This window comes from Dermacentor albipictus, chromosome 7 (genome assembly GCF_038994185.2).
Source record: "Dermacentor albipictus isolate Rhodes 1998 colony chromosome 7, USDA_Dalb.pri_finalv2, whole genome shotgun sequence".
Lineage (NCBI taxonomy): Eukaryota > Metazoa > Arthropoda > Arachnida > Ixodida > Ixodidae > Dermacentor > Dermacentor albipictus.
The window spans coordinates 80,268,785-80,291,439 of record NC_091827.1 but is presented as its reverse complement, the minus strand read 5'-3'; the positions used below and the strand labels follow the sequence as shown (position 1 = coordinate 80,291,439).

The 22,655-nt window shown below is 42.2% G+C and overlaps 1 protein-coding gene across 4 annotated transcripts in view; it reads right to left on the bottom strand.

Moving 5' to 3' along the window:
- Window positions 1-22,655, bottom strand: part of LOC135898983 (uncharacterized) — a 115,307-nt gene that overhangs the window by 32,239 nt on the left and 60,413 nt on the right. For 3 of the 4 annotated variants that reach the window (XM_065428239.2, XM_065428240.2, XM_065428238.2), the window contains exon 6: window positions 2,309-2,445. In XM_065428239.2, the coding sequence (XP_065284311.2) occupies window positions 2,309-2,445 (137 nt within the window). Of the gene's footprint in view, window positions 1-2,176; window positions 2,251-2,308; window positions 2,446-22,655 lie in introns of all 4 variants that reach the window. The other variant, XM_065428237.2, reaches the window with a different exon arrangement.

Below are 22,655 nucleotides of genomic sequence, written 5' to 3'. Positions count from 1 at the left end.
GTAGGACTCCATAAGGCTCTGCGTAGCGAGAGAGAAGCTTCTGACAGCGCCTGCTTCACCTTACCGCGGGTCCACCCGATATTGTCCTATCTTCGGGACGACCCGCGGTGGACGCGATGCACTGTGATTTTTGCTTGAGAACTTTGACTGTTCCATCCACATTCCGTCTACACAGAGCTAAATCGTCAATTTTTTTCACTCCTTTAGGGTGGCGGTAGTTATCGGGATCTCGTGGGCTGTGAGGGCCAGTTTTGGCATAGATTCGGTACTCTCGCGACTTACTCGAGATGAGTTTTCACCATCGATTCAACGTTCATGAGCATCGCTGTTGCTTCGTTAATTCAACCCTCTTTGTGTTTACAGGTCCAGGGACCAAGAAAGGAATTCAGTTCGTAGTCAGCTGGTCTGTATGCTCTTGGAAGGAGTTGCGGCCGGAGAAAACTCCAGTTGCGTTTAACTTTTCGTTTTGCTTTATTACATCGTCGAGTGACGGCTCGCGGCGACGCTTGCAGATTCTCGGAACCGTATACCCGGGATATGGGTTAGATAAGGTGGAAAATTGAATAATGCGAAACAGCGTCTATTATCAGACCCGGCAATCACCGTTAAGCCCATAAGCAATATGAATGTGATCCGTTGCCTCTTCTGGCTTTTCCTTAAGCGTACAACATTTGTCCTGCAATATTGACAACTCGAAACAAGATTCGAACAAGAACAAACAAGAACTCGAAACAAGTTGAGAAATTAGGCGATCTTCTAAGGGAGAGATTACAACAAAGGCTCCAAATAAAACAACGGACGAAGAAAGATGACACGCGACAACTGCGTGGGCCAAGGCAACAACAAAAGAAGATGGAAAAGCGAAAATTAACAAATTTTCCCCTTAATGTGAAAATACTTATAGACCAATATCTCTTTATTTAAAAAGGAGGTAGGGACGCCGCCGGAAGTGGGGAACAATTTCGTGTGTTCTGAATGATGGTCACTTCTCGTGTTTTTCTAACCTTCCGTGGTGGGCGCAGTACGTCTAGAACAGCAGCATCCGGCGCTCTACGCTGTTATGCAGGAGTGGTGACCCCGCATCGCTACCCAACCTCCCAAATAACAACACGAGCTGATTTTGGCACTTCGAAGAACAGTAAACGAGGGATCCGAATGTACTGAGTGTTCCGGAAATATATATGTTCCTATAATTCTTCCTGAGCTAATTAAAGAAAGAGCGCTACTAGAAATTCTCATTTTACACTTTCCCTTGTTTATTTGTCCTTGGCAGTGTTTTTTCTGCGCTTCTTTGAAGCGCGAGTCTATTTGATGTGGTTCCTTGTTTGCAAAGTAAATGAGTGGTCTATCTCGCAGGCGTGCCTGTAAGATACACCTTATTTAAATTGTCGTTTGCGAGTTTATGCGTCTGTATGTCGAATGAACGAATGATTCACATTTGTACTAGTAACGGTACACCCCCATATGTACATAATAAGGTTATGTTTGGTTGGGTGCCCCTACCCCCCCCGCCCCCCCGAAAAGAATCCTGGGTACGTACCTGCTGAAGCTGGCTGACAACATGGGTTACATGGGGAGGGGGGTTTAGGAGGCTGCACAGACAGACAGACAGACAGACAGACAGACAGACAGACAGACAGACAGACAGACAGACAGACAGACAGACAGACAGACAGACAGACAGACAGACAGACAGACAGACAGACAGACAGACAGACAGACAGACAGACAGACAGACAAACAGACAGACAGACAGACAGACAGACAGACAGACAGACAGACAGACAGACAGACAGACAGACAGACAGACAGACAGACAGACAGACAGACAGACAGACAGACAGACAGACGGACGGACCGACGGACGGACGGACGGACGGACAGACACAGACAGACAGACAGACAGACAGACAGACAGACAGACAGACAGACAGACAGACAGACAGACAGACAGACAGACAGACAGACAGACAGACAGACAGACAGACAGACAGACGCACAGACAGACGTTCAATAGGTCTGACCTCTGTATATTGAATGGATAGTCTGCAAGCTTCGCATGGAATTGCCGACATTAAAAAAATTAATTTGGCACATCTCGACAACATTTAACCTCTAACTTTCCTAATCATGCCATATTCAAAATAAACAAAAATATGTTAGCTTTTCTGCGTACCTCGGCTGAAGATCTGCATCACCTGTTTTTCTTGTTTTCTAAACAGTCCCTCCAGCTTGATAACAGTCCAATGCCTAATAAAGAAGGAGAAGATGCAGTGCAACATTTTTGTAAGAAATATGAAGGCCTTACCTTTTTTTGTCATCATAAGATGATCGTGTGAAGAAAATGCTTTTGTTTGAGATACTCTTCATATGGTCGACTTTACACCTTGCATGTTCCATTGCCGACGTACTGTATGTCCATATATTATCCTTAGTGCTTAGAAACTGCAAGAATGGAAGTACATTTATTACTCAACCCGTGTTCAGCTGAATCGAAGATCCAATTGTTAAAATTGGCCAATGAGATCACTTGCTCTGTTGTATACATTTATCATCCCTGTATCTTTCCATTTATATCTGCTAACAGAATTATTAAATATGAGATTCGAAATTTTGATATGAAAATATGATGAGGCAGCCCGCATAATAACGTGGGGTTCCTTAAATGCACCCAACTCATGACACGCGTGCGTGTTTGCAATGCTCCGCTTATCGGAATGAAGCCGGTGCAGCCGATTCTAACCGACCATCGCATGCTTACCACTACGAGGGCATAGCCTCTGAGCTAACGCAGTACTTAAGGCAGCAAAGCTGACAGGTAGACGAGGGGAAAGTTGGAAAACACCTAAGCACTTCTTTTGATTTGCGAATGCAAAAGCAATAATATGCATTTGAACACCGCTGAGTGCTGCTTCGAGTTATCAACCCCCCGCGGGCAAGCGGCTGTGTTGTGATGCTTGGCTAGTTTTGATTTGACCTTAACGAGGTGCAGTTAGAGCGCAGACGAAAACTTGCGAGGACAAGGAACACGCGGATAGCATAGGCTTCTAAGTGCGTGGGCGATATGGCATCACCGCTACGATCTCTCTTCTCACGGAACACCTGGCGTGCCACTAAAGCAGCAGGTGTTCCCTTCGGCCACTCATCTCTGTCAAGGCGTGCTTGAGCCATGGCATCCCAGCCAGTAGTAATTTAGGCGCCGTTTCGCTGCTACAGACGACAGACGCCGGCTTTTTCGCTCAATGAGCCGTTTGATAATTTTGCATCAAATGTGAGGCTACATAAAGTTGTGTATGTGTTGATAGCGCCTACTTCTACAGTGACGAAATTTGTAGCTTCAGGGACGCCACATATTCGTCACCCTAGGTGTACCTTTCTATGGTTGAGATTATGAGACAAGCTAAAAACTGCTGTACAATGCAGAGTGGAGAGTGTCATTAACAATGTTTCTGGTTCACCAAGAGAGCATGAGGGAGATTAAAGAAGCTACAGCGAAATGAGAAGACAATAAACGCGTAAACTAGTTAGGAGCAAGAAGGCAATTTGCAGCATGCTATGCTAGTGAAAACGTGAAGGCGAAAGCCTACTGCATATGTGATAGTGGATTAAGTGACATGATAGGAGGGGTAAGACTTCTTGCAAGGCATAAGGAGCCGCACTTTGAAGTAAATCTGTGGCGCTGTACATCGACCTCCCCAATTATACATGCGAGAACCTATCCAGTGCCAAAAGGTTATTTCGTCCTTTCTACGTCTCTTTCTTTTCGTCTTTACTTCCGTATTTCATAATTTAGTTCATTCTTTCTATGTTTCCAATTTCTTTTTTTCTTTTGTTCATGTATTTTTTGTTCATTCTTTCCTTCGTTTCTTCATTCATATTCCGACTTTGTATATGTGTTTGTTTATGTGGTATGAGCCATTCCTGATCATGATAGTTATTGTCCTACTGGACTAGACGCGAAATTTCTTGGGTATGAGCTATTGCAACGAGCTACTTAAGAATTTCGTCAAAAAAACAAATATTACTAGTGCATTGAGGATACATTTCCAGACACAGAATGCCTTCTTCATAGGTAATTTCTAAAAGACAGTAATGCCACCTCGTGTCATGAGGTACCATGTTGAAGACGAGGTAAAAAAAGAGAATTGACTAACACTCAAGTACGCGTCACTGATTAAATAGGGTTTCAGACATGCAATAATTTAAGATCTACCTCCAACTGTACTTTCTTCATAATTTAGAAAGGGTGCCATTTTCATGCGAGATTATCTCAAAGAGAAAACACACTTACAGTCCAGCACAGAGAATAGCGTAGATAAAATAACAAGTACATTCACACAACGTAATTAATTAGGTGCAGCAATACTACGCAAAAAAATAATTTACAGAGCGCACACATTAGTACGACAAAGCACACATTAGCATGACGATGATGTGTAACCTCGAAATATTCAAGAACGGCACAACAAGGAAAACATCCACAAGGAAAAAAATTAAACTGAAACAGTTGGTACAGAACGCATTCTACATAGTATACAGATTGAAAACAGGATGTGTAATGGCCGGGTAACGAAAACACCACCTTAAAATGACAAAAAAAAACTTTGACATGTTCTAATGGACCACCTCAGATGCTAGAAACAGCGGCAATGGCAGCGTGTCGGCGATGGCGCGATAATAGCGCATGAGCTGCAGCCGCAATTACAAACGCATGATGTCACTAGAATGACGACAGCGTGAGGACAGTCACATAAGGGTGCACAGCAGCGCATTTTGCACACATGCATTTACTCCACTCAGCATAGATAGCCTTCTGATCATTCGCCTTCAGATGACGTAGATCCCACTCACTGGGGAAGTCTGAAGGTGGAGATGTGAAGTTAAAGCCGCGAGCAAAACAGCTACCTTAACAAGACCCGCTTAATGAACTTCAGCTATGAATTTCTGCGCCGCCAGTTCAACTAGGGCAGAAATTCAGCCTAGAACCAACACGATCCACCTACTGTAGAGACAAGGCTAGCGAAGAGAAAGATATTATTTTCTACCGGCCATTAGGGAGCATGGCTCTACGTCACAAAAGTCTCGCACGAGCGCATATGCTTCTCGAATGGTCTAGTTTAGGTTCTCCACCTTCATCATGTGAACAATTTGTTGTCACGTCAAACGGGTTCACTTTCTCAGATATTTTTTTGCGCGTATGTATTTATGGCACTGCCACACTACCTCAGCTGACGGGTCGGAAAACCGAGCTTTTTTCATTATATTTCTCAACACTTTCTTTATAGATTATTCCGAGAGCACAGCTACCTAAACATATCTACTACATCATTGTGGGCTGTTTATGTGTATGATTTAGGATAATTATGCAGGAATTTTTACAACTTTGCAACCTATCATGTTTCACTTGTGAGTTTAGCAAAGTGTTATTTTTTAGAGCGTGCACTGCAATTAGTATTCTGTATGCGCGTTATCCACAACGCATTTGGCATTGAGTATCATCTATCCACCTTTGGCTCAGACTATTTCATGTAGGCCATGGGCGCACGTCTGTATTGTTCGGTAGTGTGGTAGTGCCGTACCTCCATCAGACTGTGGTTCCACGGTGGTAGATGGAAAAAGCGGGAGGTAAACGTTTCTATAGAGCGCTCGTGCTCCTTGATGAACTTGTTGCTTTTACCCCATCGACACTTATTGTAAGAAAGGTCGTACTATCGAGGGGAAGTCCTGATAATGCTTGCGAATTATTTCCTACAAGTGATATGTTCCTTGGTGTGTCAACGCTTTGCGAAACTGTTTCTGTATTTGTCTTGTACAGGGCATGCACAAATACAAGAATATGCTGCACGATAAGTATATGAAACTCCAATGAAATGTAAGAGGAGCTTTGTTGATTAATGTTTAATCCAAGTTATTGTGTGAGGCTTTGGTCGTTTTGTATTGGAATCCTTTCCTTTTTTTCCCTCTTTGAACATGACGTATTTGATTTTTGTCGCCTATATTGAGTTGAATTGTGCATAATGTGCACCCCAAAAAGCATTTGACAAGTGTGCATATCTTCAGTCCTTGCAATATGCTTTTGTGACATTTTGGCACTCGATGCTCACTGATTTTTTCAAGCTCTGTCGGCATCCCATGCACATGTTCTGTTTGACACAATGCAGATGAATATTTATAGTATCGTTAGTATATTGATAATAATTTTTACGGATGAGGAAGTTTCATCACTCTTTGCCGCCGTTTTTGCTACCAATTCGCCAATAAATGAAACTGGTATTGTGGTTCTGCTTTTTATTTTTGCAACTGGACATTGCCAACAGCACATGTATTAGCTGGTGTCAGACACAGAAGCGCTAGCGTCCCTTCAATATAGCTGTTACTGTCTGTGTGTCTTTGTTTTTGTCAGTATCAAGTGGGGTGGGCAGCATCCCTTAAAGCTTACTAACTCGAGCCTTTATCATTTGATTTATATACCGCTCAGTAATCACTCTGTGCATATTTTATTACATGTGAACGCTGTCTTTATAGCCACATAATAGATTCTGTTGGCACCACCACCGTCTGTTGGTGGTGCCATTTTTTAAATAAATTTAATACCCGATTCACATTTAAACGAAGAAAAAAAAACACGACGCGAGATGATGCAGAGTGCAACATAACACTCTTTTTTAAACCAGTGCATGGTTAGTATGTAATGGTGCATTAATTGAGCTGCGTAAGAGCAGTGCCAAAAGAGTATATGTAGAAATCAGCAGAACACTCAAGAAAGCATAAAGAACATGCCATAACACAGACTGTCTCTGAATTTCAGGGCCCATTGAACGATGGTTTGCTTGACTTTCACGTAAAATAGGAACATTCTGTGCTTTTCGGGCGAAACAGAGGCATGGGAGGGTGATATATGCTCAGTTAACCCCAGTTAGCGCATGTTCTTAGCATACAATCGGCCCAAGTCGCCAGCAGCGAAGCATCGCTGCGCACATTTCAATGCGTGCCGCTGACCGCCTATCCACACTAACGTCTCGACGGTGCTGCCACCAACCGCTCCATCTCACGGCCGATAAAGGTGGCTACGTTGTCTGCATCCTCGTTTGCTTCGCCGTTCTCGGCCTTTACATATCCGGGTGTTCAGGCCACCGTGACATGAATGTTCATGTTTATGTTCGTGCGGATTAACCAGATGCGTGTCGCGGTAGCATGCTCTCGCCTCGGTTATCCATGATTTCTAAGTCTTCAAAGAGTCGGTTAGGGTGGGCCCTGATCTCCAATTTTCCCTGATATGGATGTGTCTGCGGAAAATTCTTTTTACTCAATTGTGACAATCTGCATAGTACTTTAATATCTTCTGGCCTCTCTTGAGGTTGGCAAGTTTGAACCGAGTGGCAGTCATTGATCTTCGAGTGCAGCGTCAATGAAGATCGCATTTGGGCTGCCCTCGTGCCTGTGTACGAGATTCTCCGTAGCTTACTTGCTTCTACGCATGATTTGCTCTCTTGCTATGGGAGAATAGAAGGAAACTGGCTACCCGTTGGTAATTGGATTATTAGGCACTTCCATAGCTTCCTTTTGTCAGAGAGCAAAGTGTCGTTGCCACGTAGTGCTAAGTTCCTTCTCGTTTGTAAACTACCTCATTCTTTTGTTTTTTTAGGCAAGTGTTTTACCATTAATAATCACCAACTCACCCAGCTTCATCTTCAGACAGTTGCTATTAGTGGCATGAATGCGAGTTGCTCATGTTTTCTGTTGTTAATTAATTTTGAGCACGTAATCACCCTCAGTACGTGTCGTATGCATTTTCAGCATTGCCTTTTCTTCCGCTTTCGGCAGTGTTATGAGTGTTCCTCTTAAGGCGAGTTTTGTATTGGGATATTTTATTTGATGCGATGCAGGCAATCTGCGCACCACCATCAAACTTGCATGACATGAGTTCGATGCATGCAGTGCAGTAGATTGGACTACTTTTTCATCGCACGATCCGTAAGTTTCCGGTGTTGCCGCGGTGTATGGCAATTTCTGGTATCCTTGAAGTCTTTGATTTAGCACGAAAGCTTGAGTTGCAGGGAACGAACTGGGTATTGAAGAGCAGGCACTCACTGAAAATGAAACCCGGCGCCAACCCTCACGTTCTGTCCTAATTGTGTCACTGCAGCAAGAGTATTTAAGGTGTTGTGCTCATTAGGACGCAATGCGGCGATTCCGCGCTGTAGTCGCCTGCCATTGTATGCCACAACTAGCACACAAGAAATCTCTAAAACGTGCCGCCTGGGCCAAACACATGTCTCTAAGAGCACTCCCTATAGCATCCCACCCATATCTTAGAAAATAATTGCGAGGCAAGGGGTATTTGTTACAATTAAAGTTATGGCACGTGGGCCCTCAATGTTATTATGCCGTGAAATGTTTTATATCACGACATTTCCTATAAACACGGACAACAATTAAAAAATGGAGCACAATTTAGGTGCATTAAAAGCATAGGCATAGTTAAGGCCTGCTCTAATGAAAAACAAACATTACTAACTTATGTGTTTAAAATTCGCCACATAGCTATGAGCGCAGTTGTGCACCTGTACAATCACAAAACATGCATGACAAAGGTTATGAATATTGACGTAACACATTTACCTTTCTGATGTCTAGTTTTTTTGAACAGGCAGGTCCACATCTAAATAAACCATCTAGCGTTGTTACTGATGTGAAAAACACAAAACATGCAATCATCTGCTTTTCGCCCATGATATTGCTGAAAGCATTTCTAAGTCACGTACACAGCTTCTAAAGCTACAGAGGCCACCTGTTCTTGCCTACAGCCTTGATGTATTGCTGATCAGCGTCGGCATACACTCACTATTGTGTGGAAAACTGTGCCGGTAGGCAATGGGAAAATTTCTTAAGTTTTGCATAAGTTTAGGGTTAAAATGCTATTCTTTATGACAATGTCTCCTTGTTGCTTTCAGTGTCTAGTTTCATGAGAAAGAAATAGGTCCATTCTTTTCTCTCCACAGGATGGCGCTGTAAAATATGTATGTTGAGTATGGCCGAGCAGTGGAATAGCGGTGTCTCAACAGAGAGAACAAGCAGCGCTAGCCTCTCTTAAACTAGCTCCCTCGTCCTAGACTGAAACCTGCTCACGGTGCAATTGTCTGATAACTCGCCAAACGTGAATGTATCAAACATTTCTCATGTCGCCCGGAAGCATTTCGTTTCGCCGTTGGAAATATCGCAAATTTCCCTCAAAAAAGAAAATTTTGGAATGTAATTCCAACTAACACCACATGCAACGTGTTTCTGCAACCGAGGCGCGACACATAAGGCACCAGTTCGATCACGATGTTTTACAGCGAAGATGTACAGTCGCGGACAGAATATTATGGACCATGACATCTAAGAAAAAGCTGAATATCTCCGCAACCTCACAACGCAATCTGGTATTTGCATTTTCGACCTCGACTTGAATATGCTAACAACGTTGTCGAGGACAGTTTTACTGGTTACTGCTACAGGCTGCTCGGGAATTGAACGTTTTCAGAGATCCCTTGGTCCATATTATTCTGTCCGCGACTGTACATGACTACCTGATTCGTTCATCCATCTGTCTGTCGTCTGTACGCCGAAAACTCCTGAAGCGCAACCCCATGTTAATGCACAAAAAAAAAGCGAAAGAGGGGGACGCGATTGGCTGCTCCAGTACTGAAGTCGTTGCTCTCCGTCGCAGCCGAGCAGGTGAGCAGCAGTTTCTCTCCGGCTCCGAAATTGGTAGGCCATGTGTCATACGTACTCCTGAGGAGCAGGCAGCTTTTCATCAATAACGCGGTGAGCAGAACCGGGAACGAGCTCGACTACGCCGTCCTGATGCCGCAGCCCGGGCACAAAAAAAGCTCGTGCAGCCGAGCGCAAGCAGCAACTGCGTAGCCATGATACGGCAGCCTACTAAGCCATCGTTTAATGAACCATAGGCACTAACCCAGTAATAAACACGGGGCCGCACGTTTCAGCTTCGCTGGTTAACCACCTTCGGCGGCGATTTTTTTATTTATTTCCTTCCCTTCGTTCTGTCTGATTCGGAAGGAGCCTGTTCGAGGGCGCTGCTTTAGGATGTGGGTGGGAGCGCAGTTACCTAGTAGTCACGATATATCGCTGGGTTCATTCATCAACGAAACAAGAACAGTCAAAAACACAAAGGACAAGAGGAGAGGTTCACACCACAACGACTGGTTTTCGTTCAAGTATGTACCAACTGGCCCAGATTTCAACCCTTCTTCATTTATCAGTCGGAAAAAAATAGTACGCAATTAGTACGTCGCCGAAAATACCATAGTTAGATATCCCTTGGCTGCTCCTACAAATGCCTCATTGACACTTGCATAATTATGATACTACGTCTCAAGTTACATAAATAATTACAATTACCTAATTAAATCTCCGTAACCAAAAAATTACTGGAAAATAATCGACTGTACTGGATCCAATATAGACTAAGTTTTCTTTGAGTAACGCATCGTTTCTTGTTTTTATCTTGGTGCATGTTAGGTAATTGGGACACCCTGCACATATATATGACCTCTGCATGCGTGACTATGTTTCCATTCTTAGTAAATGTTGTAAATTATTAGGAGTGTTTTTGACGAGTGTGTTTGACGAGGGAAAGAGAAGCGATACTGAGACACATAACATTCACGTGTATTTCACACGCCGTTGATAAAACACTCTAGCAAAGGAGTAACTAAAGTCTACGGCTCCTTTTCAGGGTCATGAAAACACGCAAGGCATTTTCAGGCGAAGTGAACAAACAGCAACATATTCATTCTCTGGACATAAGCTATCCATACCTTAAGAAATAATTCTTAATTGAGTACCTGGTTCTGTTTAAAAGTGTATTAAACTTTGTCCTGAAGATATAGGTAAATATATTGCGTATGTACATGATGTTTACCGTGGAAATATTAATCAATGTTAAAGTTTGGATGACGAAGCTGCCACTGGTACTTCTAATGGCTTGTACTCTTATTCTTAGGATTTGCAGAAAAAAAGCAAAATGTGAATTGGGATCCGTGCACCTCTGAGCCAACGATGATGCAGTAAGCTATTAGCCACAATAAATTTAAAGAAAAAGGTTGAAGTAAGTAAAAACAATTGAACCTGAAACGATGTGGGCGACGAAACTGACAATGACACGTTACATGAGTGTGTGTGTGGGGGGGAAGGGTAAGTAAGGGTTCGTGCATCGCCAGGGGCGAGAAGCTCAGCCTCCCCCCCCCCCCCCCCCCCGGAGAACTCCGGAGGAGCCTGGTGCACCGGAGCCACCCGGTAGTCGGTGCCTATGGTCCGATGTATTGTCCCTGTCATTTTGAATTTTTTCAGGACGGTTCTCACGGCAGGATTTACACACCATCTGCCCGCATTGACTTTTGTTCACCGATAGGCATGCATGTGCGTTCACAGCAGGCCAGAATTATGGCGCCAAGCTAAAAGCTAAACTAAGCTAAAATGAAGACGATTAAACTAGCACGAATGCATAACTACTAGCACATACCTAGTGTTCCAAACTAGTAGACAACTTGGATTACTGAGTCGGGGTGTGAGGCTAGGTAGATAAATGGACAGATAGATACGACTTCAGTGCCGTAGCGTAATGGTGCTAATCACATTAAAAGAACTCATTGTGGTGACGAGTACCTGAATGGTACTCATTCAATACGTTCATCAACTTGATTCGCATTGCCCTGGTGGGAAAACGATGTATTTTTATTATTTACGCAATAAATTGGGAAGACTAACTTTTTAATCGTTTGTCATATGCTCTCCAAAAAAGCAACTGCTAATGAGAAAATATTTTTTCAATGAGAAATTCACCGATCAGCGAATCTACTGTAGTAGAGTTACTGCCATTGAGTGAACTGTTATTTTTCATGGTGCATTTAGTGCCTCATATTGCGCAACGAAGAGAAAAATGTATTAATGAAGGCTGACTTTTTTTTTGAGAATATGTATGTAAAAGGCTGATACCACATAACTGATAAAAGAGACAATAGTGTTGTCTAAATTATGTGAAACGCATAAGGGCTGACCTAAAAAATTACTCGAGCAATTGGATCTAAAAATAGTAATGATACCTCTATTGGAGCGCCCTTTACAGAATGCTACACTAAGCTGTACAATGACACTTGTGAATATGCAAAGGTGCCGCAGCACAGCCCTAACTCAGTCGCCCACAAATACGATATGCTACTTGATCTTTCGATGCATGTTGCCAAATTCTCTCAAACAATTTTAGCTTCATTATGTCAATGTCTTTCTTTTTGATAACCAGAAAACATTTGGCGACAAAACTATGACCACCTATAGAATCATATGTAGTCGTTACTAAGTTCAGCAACATTTTGCGAACGCAATCCTGACGTCGCCATGACTTTGTAATCATTATTCGAAGTTATGTCTGTTACATTTTATTAACTTTCGGACAACAGCCCCTCATATTTAGAGCAAGATTTACTAGAAACATAGACATTACGGTAGTACCAATCTCCCGATTAATGTTGCTGATAATGCAATTACCATTAGCGTAGCAACTAGCTAGCAAAAAAAGTGGACCTGGAAATGCTCTAATGGTCACACAAGGAATGAAATTGATTTCATACTTTGTAATTCCCAGCATAGTGCAGGATGTAGAAGTGTTAGGTAGGGTAAAGTGCAATTTTCATAGGTTAGTGGGGTCTAGGATTCACCTGAATTTATCGTGACAAAGAGTAAAATTGATCAAGAGGAGACAGGCCAACCTAGGCGCATTAAGGATAAAAGCGGACCTGTTCTGGCTGGTACTTGCAAACCAATGTGCAGCCTTAGAACAGCGAGATGCAGATGACATATAGGTAATGAATCAAACCCTAACTGCGTTCCGAAGCAGCACTTGAAGTGGGAGGCAATGCACCAAGGCTACAAGTAGGTAAGCTCTCGCAAGCCATGAAGGACCTAATAAAGAACCGACAGAGAATGGAACAGTCCCACTCGAGAGATCAGATAGAATTCGGGGAATCGTCAAAACTTCTCAAGGAGAAAATAAAGTATATTTGAAATTATAACTCAAGAAGGGCTGAGGAAGCAGTAATAAATGGTCGCAGGATGAAATCACTGAGAAGAAAACTTGGCATAGGACAATCCGATATGTATGCACTAAAAGGTAAGCAGGGCAATATCATCAGCAACAACACGCACGCGAGCTAGGACATCTCCTTTAAAAGTAGCTATGAGCACGTTATAGAGGCTCCTTCTGTAACTTGCGATAAAGCTAGAAGGGCCATGGAAGACATGAAATGAGGAAAGCTGGCAGGTGAAGATAGAATAATGGTCTATTTATTCAAACGTGGAGGAGACATCATGCTTGAAAAGCTTGCGGTCCTTTATACGAAATGTTTTGCGACTTCAAGGGTCATAATGAACTTGAAGAATGCCATCATAAAACTAATCCACAAAAAGGAGACGTTAAAAAATCGAAAAATAATAGGCCCATTAGGTTATTTCCAGCATTGCATGAAATATTCACGAAGATAATTTCCTATAGAATAAGGGCAACGCTTGAGTTCAGTCAACCAGTGGAAAAGCTTGGATTAAGAAAGGGATGCTGTACAATGGATCACATCCATGTAATCAACCAGGTAATCAAGAAATCTGCAGAGTACAGTCAACCTCTCTACATGGCTATCAGAGATTACGAAAAAGCATTTGATTCAGTAGAGATACCAGCAGTCATACGGACACTGCATAATGAAGGAGTAGAGGAGGCTTACGTGAATATTTTGGAAAATATCTACAAAATTATACAGTTATGCTAATTCTACACATGAGAAGCAGGAAGATACCTATAAGGAAATGGGTCAGACAAGGCGACACAATCTCTCCATTGTTATTCACTGCGCAGTTGGAATCAGTATTCAAGCTAATAAATTGGGACAGCTTAGGAGTAAGGATCTATGGCGAATATCTTAGCAACCATCGGTTTGCAGATGGCAGTGTCCTATTCAGCAACACTGGGGACGAGTTACAACAAATGACTCAGGTCCTTAACAGAGAGAGTCTAAGAGTAGGGTTGAAGATTAATATACTGAAAACAAAGATAATGATCATTAGCCTGGTAAGGGAACAATAGTTCGCGATCACCAGCCAGCCTCTAGAGTTTGCGAAGGAATACGTTTACCTAATACAAATACTCACAGGGGATCCTGATCGTGAGAAAGAAATTTACAGAAAAATAAAAAGTGGTTGGAGCGCATACCGCGGACATACACAGATACCTACTGGAAGCTTACCATCTTCACTAAAAAAGAAAGGTTTACCATCAATGCATTCTACCTGTGTGAACATATGGGGCAGAAACTTGGAGACTGACACAGAAGCTCGAAAACAAGTTAAAGACTGCCCAAGGAGCGATGTAAGGAAGAATGATTGGCGTTACGTTAAGCGACAATAAAAGAGCGGTGTGGATCAGAGAGCAAACCGGCATTGCCGACATTCTAATCGACATAAAGAGCAAGAAATGGAGCTGGGCAGGTTATGTAATGTGTAGGTTAGATAACCGGTGGACCGTTATGGTTCCAGAATGGGGGTCAAGACAGGGGAATTGCAGTCGAGGACGGCAAAATACTAGGGGGGTGAATAAATTGAGAAATTCGCAGGTGCTAGCTGGAATGGGTAGTCGCAGGACAGGAGCAATTGGATATTATCAAAATAACCTGTAAATGTCGTCATCGTTAATAGCACGAGAAAAAAAGAAGACGCTTTCATTCGTAGGAACGTTCATTTTACTATTCTACATTTCTGTTGTATTAGGATGTGTGGAGCTTTCCCTACCGGTGGTGGCTAAATAATGAAGACCTCGATCAATGTCGGACGTTTTGTTGTTCCCTTGTTAACCTCTGAATATGTGACGAAAAAAAATATTAAACGGTCACTTTCTTTCAGCTCTCCTGGCGAGCATGAGGTGGTTACCGTACCTTTGCAGAACAAGCAGGACTATCTGGAATTTAAACTCCCAAATTTTGATGCCTATGAAAGGGTGCTCGAAAGTGGAACCCCCATCAGTAGTTCGCCTCGGCGGTTTATTGTCGACCGACTCTTTCAAGAATGCTACACGACTGCATTTTATGCATTGGGTTTCATGTTACAAGTCATTTTTAATGACCTTGTTACCGTTGTCTTGAATGAGATAGACATTGTTTGATGTATAATAAAAACTTTGCCTAGGAACCATAATCCAAGTTGCAATATTTGCTTTCCTTTATTTATTTATTTATTTATTTATTGTACCCTCAAGGCATACAAGCATTATAGAGGGGAGGGGGTCAATCATTCAACATAAGTTCAGTTATTTGCACATACACAATCAAAAATTTCAAAAAATGGGAATGAATGTAATTTCTAATAACAAAAATTCACACTGTCATGCACGGCTTATACAATGATTGGGCTGATACAATTGGATTGATACAATGATTACGGCAAGAACATACCATTGCAACCGATTGAGACACTAAAAGATGAAGTTTCCAACCAACATAGAGAAAAAAAAGTTGGAATGCGTTAAATTTCGCTGGAAAGAGCTTCACGAAAATGGTCACAGTTGGTAATGTTAACTAATGAGGCGTGAAGATTGTTCCAGTCGAGGCTGGTTTTGGGCAGGAAAGAGTGCGAGTATGTTGCAGTGTTTTGGTGAGGGACATGGACTTTATGGCTGTGATCAAGTCGAGATGAAACAAAATTAGGCGGTTTAATCAGACGCGTCCTAAGAACATGATTATGATGATAGATCTTATGAAACAATGCAAGTCGAGATAGTTTCCGTCTATTTGCAAGCGGGGGCAGATTAAGTATCGATTTCATGTTAGTTACGCTGGAAGTTCGATGATAGTCACTTAGGATAAAACGTGCTGAGCGATTCTGCATTGCCTCCAAGTTATTGGTAAGAGTTGCAAAGCCAGGGTCCCATATTGACGATGCATATTCGAGATTAGATCGGACATAAGTGATGTACAATTGTCGCTTGAGTGATGAAGGTGCGAGAGAGAAGTTTCTTTTCAGGTACCCAAGCATGCAATTGGCCTTTGAAGGTACGTGCTCGATGTGGTACTTCCATGAAAGGTCATTAGTAATATGTACACCGAGGTATTTATAGGTAGTTACAGATTCTAACGCCGTGCTGTGAAGACGGTAGTTTGGGCAAGGCATGTTATTACGCGCTACTCTCATTGATTTACATTTACGAATGTTAAGCTTCATTTTCCACGTTTGACACCAAGCAGAAATATTATTTAGGTCACTTTGAAGGATTATTGTATCAGTGTAATTAGAAATGTTGCGGTAGATAACACAATCATCAGCAAAAAGACAGACAGAAGAAGCTATGCTAGTAGGTAAATGATTAATATAAATCAAAAATAGTAATGGGCCTAAGACTGAACCCTGTGGCACTCCGGCGGAAACAGGTGCCTCCAGGGAATCGGTTCCATTCACCGTGACGAATTGAGTCCGGTTAGAAAGAAAGTCGCGTATCCAGTGCAGTACTAAAGGGTCAATGTTTAGGCTGGTTAGTTTTAGTATAAGGAGCTCATGGTTTACACTATCAAAGGCTTTCGCAAAATCCAAGTATATGCAATCAGTGATGAGGCCGGCACCAAGGAACGCGTGAAGGTCATTAGTAAATGTTAGTAGCTGTGTTTCACAAGAAAAATGTTTACGAAAACCATGCTGGGATGGATGAAAAAAGTTATTCGACTCCAAGAAGTTAACTAAGTGTGCAAATATGACATGTTCTAATATTTTGCAGGGAACAGATGTTAGTGATATCGCACGATAATTGCTTGGGTTGTGTGCGTCACCAGACTTGTAAAAAGGCACGACCTTGGCTATTTTCCAATCCTTGGGCAAGCATCCATCGTTAAGCGATTTGGTGAAAATGTAATTCAAAATGATAGAGCTGTACTCATTAGTGTTTTGCAAGAATTTAGCGTTGATGCCATCCCGACCACATGAAGATGATCGTTTTAGTCTGTTAATAATAGCACGAATGCTGGCTGGGTCAAGCATGATGGGATCCATAGCTGTAAGATGTGCTCTCGGATAAGAAGGAAGAGTGAATATTGGGTCCCAGCACAAGTTTGTGAAGGTGTCATTAAAGATTGAGGCGCAAAGATGCTTCGGAACTGGTTCACCATTGTTATTGAGAGATACGTCATTGTTATTGCTGCTTTTCATTGTGTTCCAAAAGCGTTTAGGGTTAGTTTTGAGTAAGGACGGAAGCGTTGAGTGAAAAAAGGTAAATTTCGCCGTTTTCAGTGCCTCTGAATATGCCGTAGAAGCGGCTTTGTATACAGCCCATCTCTCTGGGTTAGGCGCTTTTTTCGCACTGTGAAACAGCCTGCTTTTTTTGTTCGATAACCGCTTGAGATATCTGTTATACCAGGGAGCGTTAGTGTTGTCGTAAACAGCTCGTAAAGGAATAAATTTGTTAGTTAGATCAACTACTTTTGTTCTAAAAGAATTCCAAAGTTCTTCGAAGGACTGCTCATTATGGGTTGAAATTAAGTTGTCAAGGAAGGAGGAAAGTTCAATGTTAATAGCATCGTAATTGCCACAGTTGTAGTCCCGTATTTGTTTGAGCCGTTTTTGTGCACGTGTAGATGGAATAGACAATGTAAAATGAAGAACATCATGGTCACTTAATCCAGGCACATGAGTAACGAGTGACGTCATATCAGGAGCAGATGTAAGGACGAGATCGAGTAAGGACGAAGTAGTGGGTGTTACACGCGTCGGTAGGTGAACAATCTGTGATAGGTGAAAGTCAGTACGTGTTAAGAAATGCGACCGCGTCCACGCATGCTGGTTCTGAAAAGGCACACAACTGGGACCATCTGATCGTGGGAAAGTTAAAGTCGCCAGAATAAAAAGTGGTACACCAGGGAAACGCACAACAATCTGGTTTAAACAATCATGAAAATCTGCACAAAAAGTGTCACCCGAGGTAGGGGGACGGTAGCAAGCGCCGAAGATCAGTTTTTTAAAATTAAGAGTAATGCAACACCACACTATTTCTAGATTGCTACTAATATGGATAGGATAAGATTCAATGTTTTTATTAATGGCAATGAGAACGCCTCCACCCATTCTATCAGTGCGATCACGACGATAAACATTAAATTTTTTGTTACACTGAAATAACTCCGAATCAGATATGCGGCTAGAAAGCCAGGTTTCCGTTAGTACGACAAGATCAGCATTATAGTCATTAATTAACGCATTTAAGTTATCTTTTTTGGGGTAGAAACTGCGTATATTAGTAAATAGCACAGACGCACCAACTGTCGGGTCACCTCCCCTCATCCTGTCCTAGCCAGTGCCAGAGTACACCTTACCCGACCGAGTTGATTTTAAGGACGGCTTTTCAGCCCTGGGTGCATTAGGAATAGAACTCTGTTCATGCACCTTGTCTTCGACAGAGTTATAGATGTAACATTTATTATCAATGAGAAGTTTGTTATGGCGCAGTTTGAACTTCGTGTTAAGTGCCTTGCCGAATTCCAGTAGTTTTTTACGAGCCAGTCGCGTCGCAGGTGAAAAGTCTTCACTTATGCTAACCTCGTCATCTTTGAGCAAGGTTCGTTTAGAAAGAACAGCCTCCTTGGTTTTGGAGGCACAGAACTTGACAATTATTGGTCTATTTTTTTTCCCGTGTAAAACGACCGATTCGGTGGACACGCGCTATTTGGTCTGCTGATAAGCACATCTCCAGTTTGTCAGAAGCAAACCCAACAATTTTTTCTTCGGACTGACTCCATGTCTCTGACGCGTCATCGGCTATTCCAAAAAAAATAATAAATTATCACGTCGCGACCGATCTTCTGCGTCGTCTAATCGCGAATGGGCCGCGAAGTAGTCATCTTGCACACGCCGAAGTTCCCGGCGCATGGCTGTCATTTCTTGCTCCCAGTTTTCAAACACAGCAGTTTGCTCTTCGACTGCATCTAGGCGCTCCTTTATTTCCACAATTGCACCAGAAAACGACTCCTGCGCTGTCTTAAGCTCAGCAATTGCCTGCGCCATGCTAGTTTGATTGGCTTCTATGCGTATACATCGTTCATTAGTTTCTTTCACCATACGAAGCATCTCATCCGTAGGCGGGCCTGGATTTTCTTCAACGTCACCACGCATAGCTAAGAACAATGCACAAAAAGGTTCAAGCAAGGCTTCTGGGCATGGAAGCACAATTACAAAAGGGTCATCTGATTTGTAACATTTTCTGGGCAGTAGGGAAATATGACCAACCTGCACAAGGAACAAGAAGAAGCGTGAGTCCCGCATCTTCATTGTGCTTCCATGCCCACTGAAGGGGAAGGCCACTAAGCTGCCTTTTAAGTGCTCCGCTGACGATGTCACTGCAGCTGCCCTGTGAAGCCCAAGGAAGCAGTACGAAGCGCCACTGCCGGCAATAGTGGATCCGTTGATAGCCGTGGGTGTCAGCTGCGCTCCACCGCTGCAGTCTTGTGCCCGCATGCGCAGATGTGATGCTGGCGCTGAAGAAGGGCGTATTGTGCATCCCACCGCAGTCCAAGAACACGCCGATATACTGCACAAGGAACAAGAAGAAACGTGAGTCCCGCATCTTCATTGTGCTTCCATGCCCACTCCCACTTACATCCACCTTTAGCGTAAAATTAAATATGGGTAAACAAACAACAGGTGCTTACTACATTTAAGTAATGCATTATATACACTTGTAATTTGTTTAGCGGAAGGCTCTGGATACAGCCGACATGTTTCATGGGACCATCAGTTTTACTAATTGATGCCAAGCACATGTACTTGCAAATGCGCCAATCATCAATCCTTTTTTTCCAGGCAGAGTTCTTGAATGAGAGTGCTTGCACGACATTTACTTTCAATAAGCAGTGTATTTTTCGATGTGTAACGCAAGCTAGTATCTTACTGTATAAGGTAATTTGAACACTTCAGAAAAACCAGCATGAAGTTCCCGTTATTCACTGCCTAAACATTTCTGATCTTCGAAACTGCTAAGAAACATTTCCAGATATACTGGTGTGCTGTAGTTGCTAGGGCCATACAAACTTTTCCTTCTCTACCACAGGTACCCATCGAGGCAGTTGTAACTAGTCGCAGCGCAGCAGTTTGTGAGCAAGTACCCACACTTGATGGACATAATACGTGGAAGCAGTGGCGTGGCGAGCAAGATTTTTATAATGATTAGTGACATGTGACGCGTTCAGGGATTTTCTACACTCAGAAGAATTAGGTTTCCAATAAAAAGTTATATGAAGAGCTTTGATAATTTGAAGAGCGGTTGTGGCCCCTTGGCCCAGGATGGTTTTTGTAGAACGACTGCTTTCCAAGCCTTTGCAAGTAAGATTTTCAAAGCAGGCAGGCAGACCACAAGTTGGCTTAATGAGCTAGTATTCTTTTGTTGTAATTGGTCATAAAATTAAGAAACTCTGAATCTATCTTCGCCGGTGAGAAGTGCTCCATACTCTCCTGAGTCTAGCTAGGTTTTAGAAGAATTGCATCAACATTGATCGTCACATACTTCTTAAGTGACTATCAAAATAATAATGATGTGCCTCGTCCTTCATCTATTGCTGACCACTGTGTTTTTGTTTTTGTCTTTTTGTTAACAGGTTCTTGGGTATTGGGCATTCGAAACAAGTTCAAAAACATGAGAAAAAAGACAGAGTGGTGTACAGAGAGAATGGAGGAAATTAAAAGGAAGTTCTTGCACAAGTCTGCGACCACGACGTCTGTCTCCGACGAAGGCACAAGCGGCAGGATCTCTTGCTTGTCTGTGAGTTCAAATTGGAACTGTCACAATTACAAATCCAAAGAAGTATAATTTTACTTACAAAAAAAAACAATAGTTTGTTTACTGTTCCAATCTGCACTTTAAGATGCCATAATAAAAGGCACCAATCTGAATTATAGTAACAACTTTCTATAGCATGCATAATGTGCAGTACAGGATGCGGGTGTTATTCAAATCAACTTACTGCTGTAACTTGGCACCAAATGTTTTGTTCCTTTTTTCTTCATTGAGCATACTTGCATATCTGCAATTTTGTAGGCTCTTGCAATCTTGTGCAAGATCTTAAATGGCAGCTTTATTATAACTGTAAGTTTTTGTCTTACTAGGATGGTACAGCTAGGTTAGAGATGAAGCTGGCAAGGTTTATTTAACAGAGAAAAAAACATCAAGCCTAGGACATAGTTGCCACGTCTGCAGTAGTGGAATTTTCTTGAATTGAAAACTTCAGGATGGCACATGCTTAGGCATCGATCTATTGTTTGGCATGTTACAGGACTGCAGCCACCTTGTTCACGGGGAGACTGCAGAGTCAGTGGAGAGACACAGAGACTGGTTGAATGTCAATGCATCATCATCTGATGACGCAGAGCTCCGGCCGCGGCTTTTGGCAAGAGCCAAAGCACGTCAGGAACAGCTGCAGACTGTTGGATGTGGCAGAAGCATTAGTGCTTTTTCCTTTTTTGTCAACTAAGTCATCGGTATGCTCAGATGTGTTCTATTAGATGTACAGCGACTAATATTTTCTTTACTTCCTGCTGATTATGGAGTTCGATATACTCTTTAAGTGTGACATTCTCCATAGCTAGGAAGCAGGACTAACCCACTTGTTGAATGTCTTTCTGAAGAATGGGACCGAAGCGGAAATGGCGGCTTTATCAACAGGTTTTGGTAAAAATCTGGGCACTTATTTACTTTTGCATATACTATTATGTTTACCCAGTGCAAATATTAGGTTTACACAATGTCTATACAGACCCTACTAGCACGATTTTTGAAATCCAGATCTGCAGGTAGCATTTTCTTAAGTATAAGCTGTGGCTTTTCTTCTTAAGCAATATCTAGAAATTTGCTTTTTACGGAAGTTATTCAAATTTTCCGGTAATGGCTTGGCAAAATTGCACTTACTTTTAATGAATGATTGCCCAACCACATAAGGTCTTGTCATCAGTGTCCATTGGTACCTGATACAAATTTACAATATAGGCCCCTTGGTTATGCATGATTCATTGTGGTGCATGATTCATTGTCCGAATCAATATCCAATAGATTCGTGGAAAATACAACAGCAATGTGTATCAGCAGCATGACACTGTATTGGCACATTGTTTTTTTTCTCAATTTTATTTCAGCAATTTTGGTATGTGGCAGTCGGCTGCTGTGGTACTGAGTAACCTTTAACCTAGCAACATAGTGGTGCCTTAGCAGAGAGCGGACACGAAAGAAGGGGCGTGCAAAAATTTATAACTTTCGAATAATCAATCACACGGTGGCCTATGGGATTTTGTTTTCGAATCAAATAGTCGCTATTCGTGAATTAGAATATTTTTCTAGAACCTATCGAATAATTCATACTCTGAAGGGTCCTGTGCATGTTAAGAAACTACTTGTTGGTTCTTACTGCTTCATTTGTGCTTTCAATAAACTGTTCATAACATACTTTGTAATGACAGATAGTAGCACGTGAACATCATTTTATATTGGTTTGATAACGACTGCTCATTATTCAAAAACTATTCAATATCCAATTCGATTGGCTAATGGCACCATTTGATTCGTATTAGATTTGTTCTCAAAAATT